At 42.7% G+C, this 22,314-nt stretch overlaps 1 protein-coding gene across 1 annotated transcript in view; it reads left to right on the forward strand.

The window, feature by feature from the left end:
- Window positions 1-2,055: 2,055 nt before the first annotated feature.
- Window positions 2,056-22,314, forward strand: part of LOC106586624 (immunoglobulin superfamily member 3) — a 135,115-nt gene continuing 114,856 nt past the window's right edge. Inside the window, exon 1 of the mRNA XM_014174111.2 lies at window positions 2,056-3,159. Coding sequence (XP_014029586.1) covers window positions 3,120-3,159 — 40 coding nt within the window. The 5' untranslated portion in view covers window positions 2,056-3,119. The remainder of the gene's footprint in view (window positions 3,160-22,314) is intronic.

Here is a 22,314-nt window from a genome sequence, read left to right on the forward strand (position 1 = left end):
CTTTTGGTGATGCCTGACCTTGAATTGAAAATGGATGTTTGTACTTTTGTGGCTATGTACTGTCCTAACATAATCTAACTTTATGCTTTTGCCGTAAAGCCTCTTTGAAAATCGAACAATGTGGTTAGATTAAGGAGATGTTTATCATTTAAATTGTGTAAAATAGTTGATTGTTTGAGAAATTGAAATGATTAGATTTTTGATGTTTTGAATTTCCAGCCTTGTTAGCAATCCCGGCTCGGGGTTCATTGCTAACCTGTAGCCCCAACAGGTTAAAGAAGGGGATTACTAATGACTGGACTCATACTATTACTGTAATGATTGCTATTGAACTAATCTAAAGGAATACAGTCTGTTCTAAGCACAGGAGGTTGGTGGCACCTTAATTGGGGAGGACGGGCTCGTGATAATGGCTGGAGCGGAATGAGTGGAATGGTATCAAGTACATCCAACACATGGTTTCCATGGTTTCCATGTGTTTGATGCCATTCCAATTGCTCCTATCCAGCCATTATTATGAGCTGTCCTCCCCACAGCAGCCTCCTGTGGTTCTGAGTCATAGCAAGGCTGGATGGCTTATTATGGGATGAGACCAGCAGGGAATTTAACACTCCTCTTTTTCCAAGGAGACTGCTATTTCTCTGATCAGAGTACCTGATATCAAGACACCTATACCTGTCAACGGTCTCACCTTTAACGACACAGGTCACAAACTCTGATGACATGTCAAAAGACATACTCTGTCTCTAAATTGCAAGTCGGTGTAGTTTTGAGGCTAGATAGATGCATACAGACAAAACGCAGTGGATAACAACCAGACAAATAATTATTATAGAGACCATTATTTATGAGACAGGGTGTGTAACTCATGGGTTATAGATGCTTCTTACGCACCTAAGTCTACATGTAGATGAGGATACCGTTACTTGTTTTGGGGGGAAAAAGTAAAGGGGATGACATTATAAGGTGCATTATAAGGTGCCCAATGGAAGGAATATCCTACATTCCATCATATCACTATCTAATCTGTGACTGGATTACTATGGCTCTGCAGCCAACCACTAAAGCCTTTGTTTTCTCCTGCAAAAACACAGATATTACTACTCAAAGCTGTCTCTCTTTCACATTTACGCCACAACTTATTTTTAAGACAAAATCCTAGGCCTAGGCAGATATGTTGAAGTGTTTTGAATAAAGGTATTCAGCTGTATTTTCATTGTGGTTTATTCATAGTGTCAAAACAGCCAAAAAGCGTTCAGGTATACCCAGCGCTCAGGTATACCCCGCCAAACCACGCCAAACCAAAATATTTTGGCAGCCCCCTCGATTTCAAGTTTCTCCAACTGAAGTGCTGAGACCTATAGGTTTCCACTAGTTACCATAGCCGCAAAGTCAAATTTGGCTGTCGTAAAAATTCATGAAAACATAAAATAGCTTTTCAGTCTTCATTTAAGGTTAGGGTTATGCATAAGGTTAGCAGTGTGGTTAAGGTTATGGTTAAGGTTAGGTTTAAAATCACATTTAAAAAATATATTTGGGGAAATATTGGGGGTTTGTGACTTTGCTGTGGTAACTAGTGCAGGCTCACTAGTGACCACCAAACATATACATGTTATAAACTGCTTATAGAAATCATAAAGCTTTGTGTTTATTCTCAGTTCATGGGATTCATCCATGGCTCTGTATATTTTGGAGATGGAGGGAGAGAGAAATGTAAAAGTAAAAACACATGCTATTAATTAAATGTCAAGACTATTATTATTGGTATCATATTATTCAATAAAAGGGGGCATGTAATATCCCATGCCCATAACACGTTTATGCTCAATCCAATTTAACTGCATATGAAAACATTTAGACATTTTAATTTAGGCAGTGATTGTAAAAAAAAGAATCGATTTAGCCATGCCTTTTGACCAATTGAGTGGGTCTTCAAGTCGGTGTCAGTCCTTATTGGGTGAATTGTAGAAAGTACCGGGTCTGGGATTGTGTGGCACACTGGTTCGTTTGCAAGGAATACAAAACTGCTTCTCTCAAAGTCTATTCTTCCAACCAGGAAATGAACTACATGGAATAAACCGTGGGAATATTCCAAAAGACTTTCATTGACTTTGACTGAATTTGCAGAGGGACTTGACTCGGAGCCGTTGAAGAGCAGCAACTGAGTAGCGTTATTCTAAGTTATTGATCAGAAACACATGTGAAATTTGAGGCTATTTTCGCCGGTGTGGATGTATCAATATATTTGTGCCCAAACAGCACATTGTGTAGGCGATGCACAACACTCACCTCTCTGATCAACGGGAATAGACATTTCTCTGACTATTATGAACAAGTAGCTAATACAGTAAGTAGTGTGGTTAACTTGCGATGGACTCGACCTATTGACGAATTCGTGCGGAGGTCCACCCTATGTAATATTGCACTGCGTGCTCTGCCGCGACAGCGCCCGCCCATCGACTTTTTTTCCTAGCAGAGCAGTGAAAGGAGATTGATTTTACTGGAGCAGTGGTGGAGTGTGCACGACCTGCGTGCGTTTGGGTAGAGCTATTGCCGCCTGAGGAAGTATTTTATTTACTTCCTCACCAAAGGACTTTTCATACTGATTTTTCGTATTGATCCGAACATCTTGATGTTGGCTAAATTCTAAATAGCGCACCAACAAAGCAAGACATACACACACAACGCTGGACTCAGGACTCCCTGCTGCGGTGGTTTGTCATCCTACAGCGAAGCGCCTCCGCAGTCTCTCTGTCCGATGCGTAGGGGAGGGAGAATGGGCTGGGTCGCCTAGGCGTCTTTTATGGGCGCATGTCATTGACAATATGACAGATAGCTGAAGGCGATAGTAGAGACAAGCGACACCCGAGTATACCGAGCCCCTCATCTCAGAGCAGGATACGGGAGATAGGTGAGGGCATCCCATAGGCAGTAGGCGGAGGGGATCTTACTCTCAAGCCAGCCCAGAAGCTTCGATCCTCGGGGTGCACCAGAGCTGCACGACGCGATACCGAGTCGGCCGCAGACCCCTCATTTCCCCTTCAAAACAGACCGAAGTTTTGCGCCTCCAAACGGATTATAGGAACAGTGTCTGCGGAGAGAGAGAGAGACGGGAGACAATGGGCATCCGCACGCTCCTTATTGCATGTGCGCTGCTTGGTAAGTCACGCCTGTGCCCAATTTCTTACATTGGACACATTGCAATCTTTCTCAGGGTCCGTTTATTAAAAAACAGAGCGAGTCTTCAGACTACCACTCCTGAGTCATAGCATGTGTGTGTGTGTGTGTGTGTGTGTGTAGGTAGGTAGGTGTGAGAGTGTGTAGGTGTGAGAGTGTGTTTGTAGGAGTGAGTGTGCCAGTGCCACCTCATTAGGAGTCCCTGGGAGAGGGCATTGTATTTGTCACTAATAACAGATGCATTTGAACAGCTGTGTTTGTGGATGTGTGGATGAGCTGGATAACAGAGACCACATCCCCTTATTATTATGTGTAATCACCTTACATTTTTCACTTTATATAACACCCTGGGCCACTGCTATTATCTCTCTGTCAAACAAATTACATACTCTTTCACTGACACATACTGTAGCATAGCCTACACACACATATACAGTACCAGTCAAAAGTTTGGACACACCTGCTCATTCCAGGGTTTTTCTTTATTTTTCATTTTTTCTACATTGTAGAATAATAGTGAAGACATAAACTATGAAATAATACATGGAATCAAAAAAGTGTTAAACAAATGCAAATATATTTGAGATTCTTCTAAGTAGCCACCCTTTGCCTTGATGACAGCTTTGCACATTCTTGGCATTCTCTCAAACAGCTTCATGAGGTAGTCACCTGGAATGCATTTCAATTAACAGGTGTGCCTTGTTAAAAGTTCATTTGTGGAATTTCTTTCCTTCTTAATGTGTTTGAGCCAATAAGTTGTGTTGTGACAAGGTAGGGGTGGTATATAGAAGATAGCTCTATTTGGTAAAAGACCAAGTCCATATTATGGCAAGAACAGCTCAAATAAGCAAAGAGACAGTCCATCCTTACTTTAAGGCATGAAGGTCAATCCATCTGGATAATGTCAAGAACTTTGAAAGTTTCTTCAAGTTCAGTCGCAAAAACCATCAAGCACTTTGATGAAACTGGCTCTCATGAGGACCGCCACAGGAAAGGAAGACCCAGAGTTACCTCTGCTGCAGAGTATAAGTTCATTAGAGTTAACTGCACCTCCAATTGCAGCCCCAAAAAATGCTTTGCAGAGTTCAAGTAACAGACATATCTCAACATCAACTGTTCAGAGAAGACTGCGTGAATCAGGCCTTCGTGATCGAATTGCGGCAAAGAAACCACTACTAAAAGATACCAATAATAAGAAGAGACTTGCTTCGGCCAATAAACATGAGCAATGGACATTAGACCGGTGGAAATCTGTCCTTTGGTTTGATGAGTCCAAATTTTAGATTTTTGGTTCCAACCGCTGTGTCTTTATGAGACGCAGAATAGGTGAACATATGATCTCCGCATGTGTGTTTCCCACCGTGAAGAATGGAGGAGGAGGTGTGGAGGTGCTTTGCTGGTGACACTGTCTGTGATTTATTTAGAATTCAAGGCACACTTAACCAGCATGGCTACCACAGTATTCTGCAGCGATACGCCATCCCATCTAGTTTGTGCTTAGTGGGACTATCATTTCTTTTTAACAGGACAATGACCCAACACACCTCCAGGCTGTGTAAGAGCTATTTGACCCAGAAGGAGAGTGATGGAGTGCTGCATCAGATGACCTGGCCTCCACAATCACCTGACCTCAACCCAATTGAGATGGTTTGGGATGAGTGGGACCGCAGAGTGAATGTAAAGCAGCCAAAAAGTGCTCAGCATATGTGGAAACTCCTTCAAGAATGTTAGAAAAGCATTCAAGGTGAAGTTGGTTGAGAGAATGCCAAGAGTGTGCAAAGCTGTCATCAAGGCAAAGGGTGGCTACTTTGAAGAATCTAAAATCTAAAATATATTTTTATTTAACACTTTTTTTGGTTACCACATGATTCCATCTGTGTTATTTTGTAGTTGTGATGTCTTCACTATTATTCAACAATGTAGAAAATAATAAAGAAAATCCCTTGAATAGGTAGGTGTGTCCAAACCTCTGACTGGTACTGTACACACACACACACACACACACACACACACACACACACACACACACACACACACACACGAGTGGTCTGCCCCAAACAAAACCAGATGGCTGCTCTGTTCCTAGATGGGAGGTATGTTAATGCTGCCGGGGGGACGGGAGGGATGTGTGTGTGTGGTGAAAACAGACCCCTGCGGATCGGAGGGCATTGAATGGATTAGAGCAGTGGTTCCCAAACTTTTTATAGTCCTGTGCCCCTTCAAACATTCAACCTCCAGCTGCGTACCCCCTCTAGCACCAGGGTCAGCACACTCTCAAATGTTGGTTTTTGCCATCATTGTAAGCCTGCCACACACACACTATATGATACATTTATTAAACACAAGAATGAGTGAGTTTTTGTCACAACCAGGCTTGTGGGAAGTGACAAAGAGCTCTTATAGGACCAGGGCACAAATAATAATAATCAAGAATTTTGCTCTTTATTTAGCCATCTTACATATAAAACCTTATTTGTTCATCAACAATTGTGAATAACTCACCACAGGTTAACGAGAAGGGTGTGCTTGAAAGGATGCAAATAACTCTGCAATGTTAGGTTGTAGAGTCTCAGTCTTAAATCATTTTCCACACACAGTCTGTGCCTGTATTTAGTTTTCATTCATGTATGGGCCGAGAATCCACTCTCACATAGGTACATGGCTGCAAAGGGCATTAGTGTCTTAACAGCTTGATTTGCCAGGGTAGGATACTCTGAGCGCAGCCCTGTCTAGAAATCTGTCTGTGGCTTCTGAACAAATTCAAGTTTTCACAGAACCGCTTGTTGCAATTTCAATGAGGCTCTCTTGTTCAGATATCAGTAAGTGGACTGGAGGCAGGGCATGAAAGAGATAATGAATCTAGTTGTTTGTGTCATCCGTTTCGGGAAAGTACCTGCGTAATTGCGCATCCAGCTCACTCAGGTGCTTCGCTATATCACATTTGACATTGTCCGTAAGCTTGAGTTCATTTGCACACAAAAAATCATACAATGATGGAAAGACCTGTGTGTTGTCCTTGTTAATGCAGACAGAGAAGAGCTCCATCTTCTTAATCATAGCCTCAATTTTGTCCCATACAGTGAGTATAGTTGCGGAGAGTCCCTATAATCCTAGATTCAGATCATTCAGGTGAAAAAACCCCATCACCCAGATAGGCCAGTCGTGTGAGAATCTTATCATCATGCACGCGTTCAGACAAGTGAAAATTATGGTCAGTAAAGAACTTTAAGCTCGTCTCTCAATTAAAAAAAAAAAAATGTCAGTACTTTGCCCCTTGATAACCAGTGTATGTTGTAAAAGCGTTACATTGTCACGCCCTGACCTTAGAGATCCCTTTTATTCTCTATTTGGTTAGGTCAGGGTGTGACTAGGGTGGGAAATCTATGTTTCTATTTCTTTGTTGGCCTAGTATGGTTCCCAATCAGAGGCAGCTGTTTGTCGTTGTCTCTGATTGGGGATCATACGTAGGCAGCCCTTTTTCCCACCTGAGATTGTGGGATCTTGTTTTTGTTAGGTACTGTGTTGCCTGCAGAACTTTACGTTCGTTTTTTTTGTGTATTTTGTTGTTTTGACGGTGTTCATTTTAATAAAGGAAAACTGTTTGCCTACTACGCTGCACCTTGGTCTCGCGTAACATACATGGTTGCTGCCCATATCATTGCAAAATGCAGAAAATACAAGAGAGTTCAGGGGCTTTAAAACCTCTCCAGCGTCCCGTCCCGTCTGCGGGATCAAAATCCAGGGAAAACTCCTAGCGACATTAGCATAACGAAATTTAATATTCTTTTTTTTTCAAATATAGGACTGTCTCATATCTTTTTATAGATACACCTCTCCTGAATCGACCCACGTCGTCCGATTTCAAAAAGGTTTTACAGGAAAAGCAAATCATTAGATTATGTTAGAGGAGTCCATCGTAAAAGCAGCAACATAGCCATTTTCCGACCAACCACATGCATCACAAATAACCAAAAAACAGCTAAATGCAGCACTAACCTTTTACAAACTTCATCAGATGACACACCTAGGACATCATGTTACACAATGCATGCATTCTTTTGTTCAATAAAGTTCATATTTATATATGAAAACAGCATTTTACATCGGCGTCTGACGTTGACTAACTATTTTCCCGTCAAATGCATCCAGGCAAACAGTGCTACAATTTACTGAATTACTATTCGAAAACATTTTTAAAATGTAATATTGTCATTCTAAGATTTATAGATGAATATCTCTTGAAAGCACCTGTCATACCAGATTTAAAAATAACTTTACTGGGTAATCACACTTAGCGATAAAAGGGGATGCGATACTCAGAAAATTAGCTAGTAAACCGAGCTCGGCGCCATCTTGGAACAATCGCATATCACATCTAATCTTGTATAATATTGTCAATAATCGCTTACCTTTAGTTGTCTTCATCAGAAAGCACTTCCAGGCATCCCAGGTCCACAACAGATGTATTTTCGGTCGAAAAAGTCCATCCTTTATGTTCCATTAGCTTGCTGTTGTTAGCGCGTCTGAATGTTGTATCCAAAAGCTCTGCCGGTCGCGGGACAGCCGTTTCGAAATAATTTTTTTTCTTCTTCCCATTTAGGTTCGTTCAAACATGTCAAACGTTGTATAACATAAATCTTCAGGGCCTGTTTCAACAAGAGAGCCAATAAGATTCGAGGGGGACGATTGTAATTGTGTTTCAAAATGTTTCCAAAGGTGGGGGTAGACAGGGCCGCCGGCGTCATAATGGTGATGGCCCTCCCCCTGTGACCAATTTCCAACGCGTCTCATTCACTGAGTTTCGACAGTAGAAGGCTCAAAACACTTTGGAAAGACTGGCGACATCTTGTGGAAGCAATAGGAAGTGCTCGATGAACGATAGCTCACGGTGTGATTAATAGGCAACGACGTGAAGTTGAGTCCACAATTCAGAATTCCACTTCCTGTTTCAATCGGTCTCGGGGTTTTGACTGCCATATGAGTTCTGTTATACTCACAGACACCATTCAAACAGTTTTAGAAACTTTAGGGTGTTTTCTATCCACAGGTATTAATTATATGCATATCCTAGCTTCTGAGTTTGATTAGTAGGCCGTTGATAATGGGCACGAATTTTTTCCAAAATGCGCTGTGGCGCCCCCTATCCTAGGGTAACGTCAAGAGGTTAACAAAGTTAACAATTTTCACTGTAGTGTCCAAAACGGCTTTCGAGCAATCAGGCATTCCCTTGACAGCAAGAGCCTCAGTGTACCCAAGTGCTGCAGTGTACCCAAGTGGAGTCGGGAGCAACTTCTTGCACGCGCGTTACCACTCCACTATGTCTCCCTGTCATGGGTTTTGCGCCATCAGTACAGATACCAACACATCTTGATCACCAAAGTCCATTTGATGTCACAAAGCTGTCCGGTACTTAAAAAAATATCCTCTCCTGTTGTCCTGGTTTCCAGTGGTTTGCAGAAGAGGAATGCTCCTTAATTGACCCCCAATAAACGTAACAGACATATACCAGGAGCTGTGGCAGGCCCGCCACGTCTGTTGACTCATCCAGCTGTAAAGCATATAATTCACTGGGTTGTATGCAAAGCAGTAATTGTTTCAAAACATCTTCTGCCATGTCACTGATGCATTGTGAAACAGTGTTGTTTGATGACGCCAATGTCTGTATAGTTTTTTTGGGCCTTTTCCCCCAGCATTGTCCCAGCCATATCCATGGCAGCAGGAAGAATTAAGTCCTCCACAATAGCATGGAGCTTGCCTGTCCTAGCCAGTCTTTAGCTCACCATATAAGATGCTTCTACACCCTTATTAATGTTATCTGTTGCTTTTATCCATGTCTTACTACTCGAAAGTTGTCTTAATTCTCATTCAAAAAACTCCTGTGGATTATTTTTCAAATTGGCATGTTTCATTTCTAAATGTCTGCGCAAGAGTGAAGGTTGTGAGATAGTGCTTTTGCACATATAACACACTGTGGCTGAGGAAAGGCACTACTCCCAATATACGTGAACCCCAAATCAATGTAGTTCTCATCATATTTGCGCCTCATCGATGGTCCAACGTCCCTGTCCCGGGTAAGGGGGCAGTAGCTCTTCGGCTGCATCAGATTCACAACTGTCAGTGTCCATGCTAGCTGGGCTAACAACAAATGTAGAATTACTGACGCTAGCATTGGATGTGCTCGTGGAAGCAGAACAACTTGTGTCGTCGACAGGTGCAGGTGTTGTTATTTCACTGAACACTAGATGGTTTAATACCCGGGTTAGAGGATTAAGTTAGTTCACATACCCTTTCAGCTGGTCAACCTCATACACGAGATACCGATTGATTGATCGATTTGAATAATATATATTTTTTCCCAAAGTGTCAAATTCAGATGTAGAATAGAATCACACATTATACATCATGTAGACACTGTGGTTTTTCCTAGACTGCAGAAATACAGAGTACAGTATGTTAACATTCTCATTTCCTACAACACAGAAAGCTCTCCCCCAAGCTTTTACATATGGACTGAACGGTGGTACTGTATAAATGTTGTGTGTTTCACCTTGTAGTCGTGACAGAGGAAGAAAGAGAGAGCCCTGAATCACTGAGCCTTTCTGGTTCGTATAACTAATAGAAAAGTATAATGTGATGTTCAGCAGTGGGCTGGCTGGTTAAACAGTAATGGAGAAATGCTTCAGTTGGCTATACTGGCTCAGCTGACTTCAGAACAGTTTGTTCTGGCTCTCTGTGCCTGTCTGCTACTACTGCCTTTGTTATATACTGATCTCAGGCCAGACTTGTCTTTGACACTGCATGATCATCATTTTTGTGAGTTATGAATTTTACTGGCTTTGATTTCACTCAAATTTGTCAAGATTCTAAATGGAAGGCCAGTATTTAAGGGGTTGCCTTCTGACTCTCCAATGCCCCCCACATAATGACAGTTGTCTCACTCACTCACTCACTCACTCAATCACACACACACACAGACACACACACACACACACACACACACACACACACACACACACACACACACACACACACACACACACACACTTTTAGAATGGTCAAGACAGAGTCAGTGCTGTTTAAACATTGCTGTGACTTTGAGTGAATCCATCGTGTCTTTTGTAAAGTTACTCCGATGCTAAGAGTAAATTGTCTGTCGTACACAATGTGCTTTAGGCTATCTTCCTTCTTCCAGCTGTTTGGCCAACACTTCTTATCTTCTTATCACTTCTTATCTTCCAGCTGTTTGGCCAACAGATGACCTGTGTATCTATGTGCGAGTGCCTATGTTTACATATAGAGCGAACATGTCTAGACAGTGCTGGTAGGGCTGGCCGATATGGCTAAGATATCATATCACAATATTTTGATGTTTCTGAATAATACAAGTTTTAAATGTTTTTTTTTATGGGGGGGCAGCAGAGCGTTGGACCAGTAACTGAAAGGTCGCTGGTTTGAACCCCGAGCTGACTAGGTGACAAATCTGTTGATGTGTCCTAATTGCTCCTGGAAGTTGCTCTGAATAAGAGCGTTTGCTAAATGACTCAAATGTAAATGTAATGAGGATGGCAACAAATTTAATTTGGGTTTACTTGGCTTTCTCCATTCTGATTTGTTTTAAACAGATTGCAACTTTGGGTAGAAAACTAGTAGATTTGTCTCATGGTGAAAATAAGTTGTGTGGTCATCCTCACAATTCAAGCAAGTCCTCCATGAAAGCAATTCAGTTTGTCCTTCTCGTGCGCTTAATCTGTGTCCATGAAAACGGCCCCTTTTGTGTATGGTTTATTCCCTTAAAAAAAATCTGGATTAGTTGCTGTTAAACCATTCCTGGTGAACAAGCAAACCTATTAGGTTACAGCAGTTCTAATTTATTGGGTTGCGTTGGGTTTAATGGTAAATATCACTAATCACAATGCATACAGGGACATAAAAAAACAAGACTGACATGCAATGTATTATTTTGTTAGGAATGTCACAGCATGTTGTCCCTAGCCCATTTCTCCATCAACGTTTTCGTACAAGTCTTCATATGAGAATTGCATCATAGGGATAGTCCTCTCAGAGAGCTGCCACTTGTTGGACTATTCAAGGAGAGTTGGGTTGAAGCATGGCTTGCTGAAATTACATGGAATGACTCGCACCGGTAGGTGGATCCATACCGGTATACCTTAAAAGACGAAATATGGCGCAGCCCTAACTGCCTGTAATGAAATCACTCACCATGTCTCTGGCAGTACATCTGTTTGCAGTCTACAGAAGCCTGGCTGGGATGAGAGTGTCTGTGTGTTTTTAGGCTATTTCCGTCATTGAAGTCCTTTGACTTTGCTTTAATGTTTTATTTTGAAAATATGCCTGGAGGCTTTTCTGTGTGTATGTGTATGCACTGTGCAGAGTAGTGAATGTGTATGTTTCCCCTGTCTGGAGGCTTGTTTACCTGAAAACAACAAGACAACGACTAACAAAAGGCTGGCCAATGAAGTCACTTACTGTGCTCTACCTGTATGGTAATACCCAACTGTTTCCCATCCTCACTATTCAGAGATACAAGTCATTGATAGGTCATTCGTCTGCTTCGGGATGAGGGAGAGGAAAGCCTTGTGATTGGTCAAGGATCAATAGACTGGGACGATAGAAGTCTGGACAAGTGGAAATCAGATCCATGACCTGCCTCAGTCAGTACTTGGGTAGTTTGTTTCCTTTGAGGATAAGGATTCACAGACAAGGCTTTGTGTGTGTGCATTTGTTGTGTGCATGCTTGTGCTCGTGCACGCAGCCAGAGCAGAGGTCATGTTACAGTTGCCCTCAGGGCTTAATGGGATCATGTAATGCAGAGTTAGCAGCGGAATGTCCCTACCTTACTGTTAACTTCCACCCTGACACACACTCCTCTGAATGGACAGTTTTATTGTCATGTGCACAAGTACAGTGAAATGTCTCTTGCAGGCTCCAAACCCAACAATGCAGTAATCAATATCAATGTAGCACAAAAAATAAAAAGGTAGAACAAAAACAAACGAGAAATAGAAATAAGAGCACAAGAAAGTAAGAAGCTATATACAGGGTCAGTTCCAATACCATATTAACAATGTGCAGGGATACTGGAGTGATAGAGGTAGATACAGTGTTTTGGAAAGTATTCAGACCCCTTGACTTTTTACACATTTTTGCTAATTTATCAAAAATAAAACCGAAATATTCCATTTACGTAAGTACTTTGTTGAAACATCTTTGGCAGCTATTACAGCCTTGAGTCTTCTTGGGTATGACGCTACAAGCTTGGCACACCTGTATTTGGGGAGTTTCTCCAATTCATCTCTGCAGATCCTCGCAAGCTCTATCAGGTTGGATGGGGAGTCTCGCTGCACAGCTATTTTCAGGTATCTCCAGAGATGTTAGATCAGGTTCAAGTCCGGGCTCTGGCTGGGCCAGTCAAGCACGTTCAGAGACCTGTGTACTTAAGGTTGTTGTCCTGTTGGAAGTTGAACTTCTCCCCAGTCTGAGGTCCTGAGCGCTCTGGAGCAGATTTTCATCAAGGATCTCTCTGTACTTTGCTCCGTTCATCTTTCGCTCGATCCTGACTAGTCTTCCAGTCCCTGCCACTGAAAAACATCCCCACAACATGATGCTGCAACCACCATGCTTCATCGTAGGGATGGTGCCAGGTTTCCTCCAGACATGACGCTTGGCATTCAGGCCAAAGAGTTCAATCTTGGTTTTATCAGACAAGAGAATCTTGTTTCTCATGATCTGAGAGTCTTTAGGTGCCTTTTGGCAAACTCAAAGCGGGCTGTCATGTGCCTTTAACTGAGGAGTGGCTTCCGTCTGGCCACTCTACCATAAAGGCCTGTTTGGTGGAGTGCCGCACAGATGGTTGTCCTTCTGCAAGGTTCTCCCATCTCCACAGAGGAACTCTGGAGCTCTGTCAGAGTGACCATCACCTCCCTGACCAAGGCCCTTCTCCCCCAATTGCTCAGTTTGGCCGGGTGGCCAGCTCAAGGAAGTGGTTCCAAACTTCTTCCATTTAGGAACAATGGAGTCCACTGTATTCTTGGGGACCTTTAATGCTGCAGAAATGTTTTGATACCCTTCCCCAGATCTGTACCTCGTCACAATTCTGTCTGGGCCTTGGACCTCATGGCTTGGTTTTTGCTCTGACATGCACTGTCAACTGTGGGACCTTAAATAGACAGGTGTGTATCTTTCCAAATCATGTCCAATCAATTGAGTTTACTACAGGTGGACTTCAATCAAGTTGTAGAAACATCTCAAGGATGATCAATGGAAACCGGAAGCACCTGAGCTCAGTTTTGAGTCTCATACAAAGGGTCTGAATACTTATTTAGGTTTTTGTGTTTTTTATTTTTAATACATTTGCAAAAATGTCTAAACCTGTTGTGGGGTATTGTGTGTAGATTGAAGAGTTTTATTTATTGAATCCATTTGAATCCATTTTAGAACAAGGCAGTAACGTAACAAAATGCATCTGAATACTTTCCCGAAGGAACTGTATGTATAGGGGTAAGGTGACTAGGCATCAGGATATATGATAAACAGAGTAGCAACAGCTGTAATCGGCCTGTGTGTAGCTGGTGTAGAGAGTCAGGCACAGGACAGCAGATATGAGTAATCAACGTATTTACTCAAGTATATCACAAATACAAAACAATATACCGAGCCCACAATAACGGACCGTATACAAGACAAACAATTACTCACAAACAAACATGGGGGAACAGAGGGTTAAATAATGAACAAGTAATTGGTGGATTGAAACCAGATGTGTAAGACAAAACAAATGGAAAATGAAAAGTGAATCGGTGATGGCTAGAAGGCCGGTGACGTCGGCTGCCGAACGGCGCCCAAACTAGGAGAGGGACCGACTTCGGCGGAAGTCGTGACAACAGCGTAAATTATGATTCTATGTGTGCGTGTGTGTAGAGTCATTATAAATGTGTGTAAATGTTGGAATGTCTGTGTGCGTAAGTTTGTATAATCCTGTGAGTGTGCATAGAGACAGTGCAAAAGCTAAATAAAAGGGTCAACTCAGATAGTCCATGTAGCCATTCTGATAGCTATTTAGCAGTCTTATTGCTTGGGGATAGAAGCTGTTCAAGAGCCTGTTGGTGTCGGATTTGATGCATCGGTACCGCTTGCGTGCGGAAGCAGAGAGAACAGTCTATGGCTTGGGTGGCTGGAGTCTTTAACGATTTTACAGGCCTTCCTTCCACACTGCCTGATCTAGAGGTACTGGATGGCAGGGAGATCGGCCCCAGTTATGTACTGGGCTGTCCTTCTCACCCTCTGTAGCACCATGCGATTGAGGGCGGTGCTGTTGCCATATAGTTATGCAGCCAGTCAAGATGCTCTCAATGGTGCAGCTGTAGAACCTTTTGAGGATTTGAGGGTCCATGCCAAACCTTTTCAATCTCCCTAGAGGTGAAGAGGCACTGTCGTGCCTTCTTCACGACTGTGCGCGTATGAGTGGACCATTTTAAATCCTTAGTGATTTGGCACCGAGGAACTTTTGTCTCTCGACCCGGTCCACTGCAGTCCCATCGATGTGGACGTGCTCGCTCCCCCCCTCCGCTGTTTCCTGTAGTCCACGATCAGCTCCTTGGTCTTACCGAAGTTGAGGGAGAGGTGGTTGTTCCGGCACCACACTGCCAGGTCACTGACCTCCTCTCTGTAGGCTGTCTCATCATCGCCATGATCAGGCCTACCACCATCGTATGATCAGCAAACTTGAGGATGGGGTTGGAGTCGTGCGTGGCCACGCAGTTGTGGCTGAACAGGGAGTACAGGAGGGAATTAAGCACACACCTCTGTTGGGCCCCCATATTGAGGGTCAGCGTGGCAGAAGTGACATTGCCTACTCTCAACCTGGGGTCGGCCTGCTAGGAAGTCCAGGATCCAGTTACAGAGGGAGGTGTTCAGTCCCAGGGTCCCTAGCCTGGTGGTGAGCTTGGAGGGTACAATGGTGTTGAACCCTGAGCTGTAGTCAATGAACACCATTCTCACAGAGTAATTCCTATCTAGGTTGGTGAGGGCAGTGTGGAGTGCAATTGAGATTGTGTCGTCTATGGATCTGTTGGGGCGGTATGCAAATTGGAGTGGGTCTGGGATGATTGAGTGGATGTGTGACATAGCCAGCCTTTCAAAGCATTTCATGATTACAAATGTGTGTGCTACAGGGCGGTAGTCATTGTGTCATGAATCCTTAGAGTTCATGGGAACAGGAATGATGGTAGTCATTTTAAGACATGGGGATTACAGACTGGAACAAGGAGAGGTTGAAAATGACCAGGAATATGGCTGCCATCTAATCTGTGCATGCTCTGATAACACTCCCTACAATACCGTCCGGGCCTGCGGCCTTGCGTGTATTGACCTGATTAAAGACCTTACTCACATCAGCCTCGGAGAGCGAAATTACCCACGGTACGGTGTTATTGTCGAAGCGTGCATGAAATGCATTGAGTTCGTCTGGAAGAGGGGAATCGTTGGGCAGATCACGGCTTGGTCTTCCTTTTGTAATCCATAATGGACTGTAGTCTCAGCTACTTCTACTCAGAGCCTGTGTAATATGATTCCACTTTATTCCTATATTGTCCTTTTGCTCGTTTGATGACTCTGCGGAGGTCGTAGTGGGACTTCTTGTAATTGTTCCTGTCCTCAGCCGTAGCCTCAAGGTTGTCTGCGAAAGCGCTGTGTGTGTTAGCCCTGTCCATAAGCTTAGCGAAAACCTCTGTGTTAATCCATGTCTTTTTATCGGCAAAGCGGCGAACCTTCACTGTTGGGACAACGTCGTGGATGGATTTCCTTATGAAGCCGGTGACGGAGGTGGTTAGCTTGTCGACGTTATTGGCAGAACGTATTCCATTCAGTGCTAGCAAAGCAGTCCGGTAGCATAACCATTTCTCAATGGAGCAAGTCCCGGGTACCTCCTGTTTTGAGCTTCTGCTTGTAAACAGGAAGCAGGAGTACGGTCATGATCAGATTTGCCGAATGTTGGACCAGGGAGGGCCTTGTATGCTTGCTGCTGGGTAGAGTAACAGTGGTCTAGGACTTTATTGCCCCTACTGGAGACAGAGACGTGCTGATGGAAGTTGGGCATCACATGTCTTAATGACACATGTCTTAAAATCACCGGCGACAAGAAAGGCAGCCTCCGGATGTAAGTTTTCCTGCATGTTTATAGCCTCATATGGTTTAAGTGCCAGTTTTAACAATCAGTTTTACAAGAGCACTGCGATCTGCTGTTACACTGAGTAAAAAAACTGGTGCTGCTCTCTTCACACAATTTAGAATTCATTCCCTGGACGCGTTAAAGACAAGTTGGAAAATAGCCTGCTGTGTTATTTTTAAACTCCTTAGGGACATCCTGCTTAAATGAATCAGGTGCTTGGCTGCAGCATTTGTCTTTTTCTCTGGATGGAGTAACTCTGTACGGTGCTTTGTTTGTTTCTGTAGTGGTGAACTCTGTAAATCAGCACCTCATAATGGAGGTCATGAACTCTTTGACCTCAGACCTGACCACCAGAGTTTTGTGCTGAGCGATAAGTGCTTTTTGAGGTCATTTCGTTTCGATTATTAAAAAATAATCACGTTTTTCGATTTTGGTTTAGATTATTATGCATTATGTGGGTTGATTAAACGCAGAATAAAACAATTATTAAAAGTCCCATGATGGTAGTGACTGCCCAATATTGCTTATAACTTAGTAAACATAATTTATTAACATTACTTTAATACAATATTTCAGTTGTGCATTACATTTGTTCATTTAATGACTTTTTAATTTCAAGTCATCTCATCTCTATAGAGCTGCTGCCTATGCAGTCTGACAAAATCACTATTTTAGTAGTTCTTCAAAGTAAATGAGGCATGCATTTATGACTGCTGAATACCAGATAGAGAGATACCTTGTGAAGCAACTGCTCTCTATCCCTCTTAATCACGAATTCTTCTGTCTGTTCTCTCCGTGTCTGCCCCACAATAACCTAAGGTAGCATGTGTAAAATAAACACAAAGCCCAGACAAGTAGAGCGCAATGGATTATGGTCATTGTAGTTCACTACCATGTTTTCTGCACGAAACTATTTAGAATATTGGCCTGTTGCACAGTTCAGGATTTATCTCTAGAGAAGCTGTGCAATGTACGTATTGAGCTCACAGAAAGAAAGAAAACAGACGTTGGTCAAATAGTTGTTTAAAAAACAAAAAATAACCGACATTTTGCTTACCAGATTTCCAACACAGCTGTTGATAGTTTTATAGTTGTGATTGTAGACCTAGATATTTTACAGTAAACAGAAATGTGTTTAGGTGTGTGTGTGTGTGTGTGTGTGTGTGTGTGTGTGTGTGTGTGTGTGTGTGTGTGTGTGTGTGTGTGTCACATTTTACTATACTATACTAAATCGTTTTTTGAATGGGAATCAATTGTTGGTCCCCAAAATGTATAGTAAGACATAGGGGTGTGTGTGTCTGAGGTACCCTTACTCAGCTAAGATCTAAGGCAGTGTAAAGGCATCAGCATGCTTCAGTTCGGCTTGCGGCTAGAGAACCGAATGACTGAGCTCGCATACCCTCTTAAAAGACCTTCTCTTGAAAAATGAGAAAAAGCGGCAATAGTACTGTTTGTCCATTTTGAGACGCCCGTAACCAGTATACACTTCCTCAAAATAGTCAGAATTAAAGATGACTCAAGAAATGTCTTTAATTCAGATGTTTTTGTCGAGGAGATCTTAGTCGCGCAATTTTACATCTAACTAAGATGTTTGGTGCGGTATTTGTCAATGAAAAAAATTGAGAAAGTCCAAAATGTCACAAAATGTCGTTTTAATATGTGACCCGTTTCAAGAAGCTAGGCGCATGTCACACGTCACTACTTCACAGGAGAAGCATATGAATGTTTTATTTATTTATTTTTGTATGTGTTTTTTGGCATAAATGTCTTCTGGAACATGTGAACTTTCATGTGCCTTAATAACAAACTTCTATGCCATCTGTAAATACAGCTGTTAAATTACAAACCTAGTTGGTTTAGCCACAGAAAAAGTCAGAAACCTTCCCGCTAGTCATGATTGGCTGAGATAATGGATGGGCTGGACGTGCCGAGGATTACTTCGGATTGGTCTGCCATGTCGCACGTTTCTGTCTATAACATGAGCTGCTCAGTATGTGTAGATAATCCTTGTTACTGCAGCGTTTTTGAAAGACAACATTAGCCATGGAGATCTGTAAAAGTGTTGCTACTGCTCTCGACAGCATTGCTGGCCAGAATTTTGCAGGTGAAAACGAGTGGGAAAAAGTTGTGATGGACTACTTTATGCACAAGGTCAGTGTGAATCGGATTGACTTGACACAACAATGGGTCAAACAAGCTGTAGCTAGTGATAAACCAAACGGTAAAGACATGCTGCCGTGAAGTGTTAAACCATGTATACGGGTAAGAGTCTAGCTATGTTTTCAGATATTAATTTCAAATGTTTTTGTTATGTTTTCATTTCATGTTAAAGTGTACTGTTAGCTAGCTAGCGAATGTTAGCTTTCTGGCTCGCTAGCTAACGTTACGTGTATGCGATCTGTGTAGTAATATTGTTCGTATCTCAGAAATTCATTTGCATTGCTAGTTATAGCCTAATGAACATAGTTGGTTAGCTTTAGCTACCTGCAGATTCATACTCCAGCATTTCATGCATAGTGGCTAGCTATGACAATCCGTTTGTACTGTAGCTATGGGTTAGAATTATGTTTCATTGTTTAGCTAGCTAGCTATATATCTAAACAAAAGAGTCACTTCACAAGAGAATGATTACATGACCCATCAAGTTAGCCATGTGTGTCTGGGGTGATTATAGCCATCTATTGTATTTCATGAACATGTGTACATGTCTAGACCATAGTGACCCATACAATTAGCTAGATGTGGCTGGGGCTTGGTTATAGCATTTATTTCACATGAACCATCAATTTAGACAAGTGTCTGTGTAAGCATCATGTAATAATTATAAAATATTTCAAAAATATTTTTATCTGGACACTTTCAAAGTCAGATTAGGATTTAGGCCAAGAACTAGATGAAGTGTATTTTTACCTGGTGTTTTTCTTTATTGTAGGCTACTACTTTCACCTCTTAGTCTTGAAATCTTTGGTTTTCTACACTACCTAACTCACTCTGTTTAGCACATGGCCTCACATGGCCTCACACATCCTTAAAGAGATGGGTGTGGATAAGGCTTAAGAGGGTGTGAAGGATTCTGAATGAGTATAGCCAAAGAAGAGGTCTCCAGTAGGTGTACCAAAATATTCAAGGAACATTTTCTCAAAAGTGGGGTTACAAGTTACTTTCCCATTGTTCCTCAACTGCAGTGTGTGTGATATACCATTTTGTAGCTCGGAGTCTCTACTCTTATCCGTTGTAAAAAACACCATTACATAAGACCGAATCGAGGCTGTGGGTTACATATGCACAAACATTTCCAAACTTTTTCGGCTGGGAGCATGCGGATGTCTTAACTGGTATGTTGATGGGTTTGGCTGGTTTGCATAAACAGCTCCCTGACCTCCCATCTCCCGCTGTACTGTAAAGACCACGATAAGATACCATATTCTTTGAAGACCTCCCTTCTCCCCTCCCTGGTTTAGATAGGTACGTTGGATGACGTTGTCCCCTAGACACTGATCCAAGATCAGTTTGCCTGTAATGGGTAAGGTTAGGATTTATAGGGGGGTAAGCTAATAGTAGAAATGTGCAACTCCTACTCAGGGCTCTGTTAGATAACAGGGTAGCCCAGATTCCACTCCTCCAGATCCACCCACAATGCTCTGGGTTTACATACCCACACTCCTCTCTCTTCCTCGCTGGATTCTCCACCCAAACACAGCCTCAGTTGGATGCACATGAGACGTCAGCGTTACTATGGAGACAGCTCCCCTCCTGCACATCCATAGACGCTGACACACACACACACACACACACACCATCCCACACACCTCCCTCCAGTGTTAGCCCCACTCGTACACACACGCCCATGGCAGCCATTGCTGTTTTCAGATGAAAACAAAAGAAGATAGTCAGTATAGGCCTAAGCTAAACTAACCCACAGGGATGGAGGGATCTGATCGGATTCTCCCTGGAACTCAAGAGGAAAACACTGTGTGTGTGTGACTGTGAGACTAGGTTTGTCTCTCTCTCTCTCTGTGTGTGTGTGTGTGTGTGTGTGTGTGTGTGTGTGTGTGTGTGTGTGGTTTTGCTTCACTTTTCATCCTGAATGCTGGAATGACGAACAATAGTAGAGAAGTCTGTTTGAAGAGCCTAATTAATAGTTAATTGGATTCCTTTCCAATCTGTGGATTAATGCACAAACATAGGGAGAGATAGCGAGCAAGCTGTCAATCACTCTCTAACACACACACTTACATCTACAGCTAAACGTGTGGGTTTGTATAATTATAAAAGATTGAAGATGGGATTTATAATTTTACATTAACTTTAGAAGCTGTCTGGAGTTTGTACATACACGTATGATGAGGGTGTGTGTGTTCATGGATAGAAAAACTGTGCAGATGTGTTTAAATCTTTAACTGTTTTTGTAGATGTTCTGTATGTGTGTTTGTGAGTTAAAGGGAGCGTTTTAAGTCCATCTCTTTGTCATGGTGTTGTTGGCTGGGTGGTAGGGTATGGCAGGGAGCAGGTGGATATATGGAATTAATGGACTGGGGGAAGGGGGGCAGAGGGGGATGCTTCAGACTGGACTGGACAGGGGGCAGAGAAAGAAGTGGGTGTGTGTTTGAGACACTGCCTGTGTGCTACAGTAGGTGTTATTATATGGGTGAGTGAGTTGGTCACAAACAATACATTTATTACCATATCCTTCCCCGCCATCTCTCTCAATTATTCATTCATTCTGGGATGGGACGGGTAGAGGCATGAACAAATGCTTACACTTACCAGGCGTCGCATTAGCGTTCAGAAATCTGCATTTTCCAAACACAGACCATTAAAAAAATCTGTTTTAAACCATTTCACCAGCATTTTATATTGAAAGTCAACAGTGGTGTTTTGCTTCAGTAAAGTTATAAGGTGCGTTCAACAAGTTTTTCTTCACACAAAATACATTGGTGCAACACTATTTGGCAGAATATTGGTGACCAGTAAAAAACTGGTCCTGAACATCTCTAAAACTAAGAGCATTGTATTTGGCACAAATCGTAACGTAAATTCTAGAGCTGCCGCTTTCAAGGAGTTTGACACTAATCCGGACACTTATAAGAAATCCTGCTAAGCCCTCCGATGAACCATCAAACAGGCAAAGCGTCAATACAGGACCAATATCAAATTCCACAACACCGGCTCTGATGCTCGTCAGATGTGGCAGGGCTTGCAAACTATCATGGATTACAAAAGGAAAACCCAGCCGCGAGCTGTCCAGTGACGCAAGGCTACCAGACAAGCTAAATACCTTCTATTCTCGCTTCGAGGCTAGCAACACTGAACCATGCATGAGAGCACTAGCTGTTCTGGATGACTGTGTGATCACACTCTCCGTAGCCGATGTGAGTAAGACCTTTAAACAGGTCAACATTCACACGGCCGCTGGGCCAGACGGATTACCAGGACACGTATTCTGAGCATGCGCTGACCAGTTGGCAAGTTTCTTCACTGACATTTTCAACTTCTCCCTGAACCAGTTTGTAATACTTACATGTTTCAAGCAGACCACAATAGTCCTGTGCCCAAGAACGGCAAGGTAATCTGTCTAAATGACTATCGCCCCGTAGCGCTCACATCTGTAGCCATTAATTAAATGCTTTGAAAGGCTGGTCATGGCTCACATCGACACCATCATCCGAGACACCCTGTACACACTCCAATTAGCATACTGCGCCAACAGATCCACAAATGACACAATCTCTATTGACCTCCACACTTCCCTTTCCCACATGGACAAAAGGAACACCTACGTGAGAATGCTGTTCATTGATTATAGCTCAGCGTTCAACACCATAGTACCCTCCAAGCTTATCACTAAGGTAAGAACCCTGGGATTAAACACTTCTCTCTGCAAATGGATTCTGGACAATTTGACGGGCCTCCCCCAGGTGGTGAGGGTAGGCAACAACACATCCGCCATG

Source organism: Salmo salar, chromosome ssa25 (genome assembly GCF_905237065.1).
Source record: "Salmo salar chromosome ssa25, Ssal_v3.1, whole genome shotgun sequence".
Classification (NCBI taxonomy): Eukaryota; Metazoa; Chordata; class Actinopteri; order Salmoniformes; family Salmonidae; genus Salmo; species Salmo salar.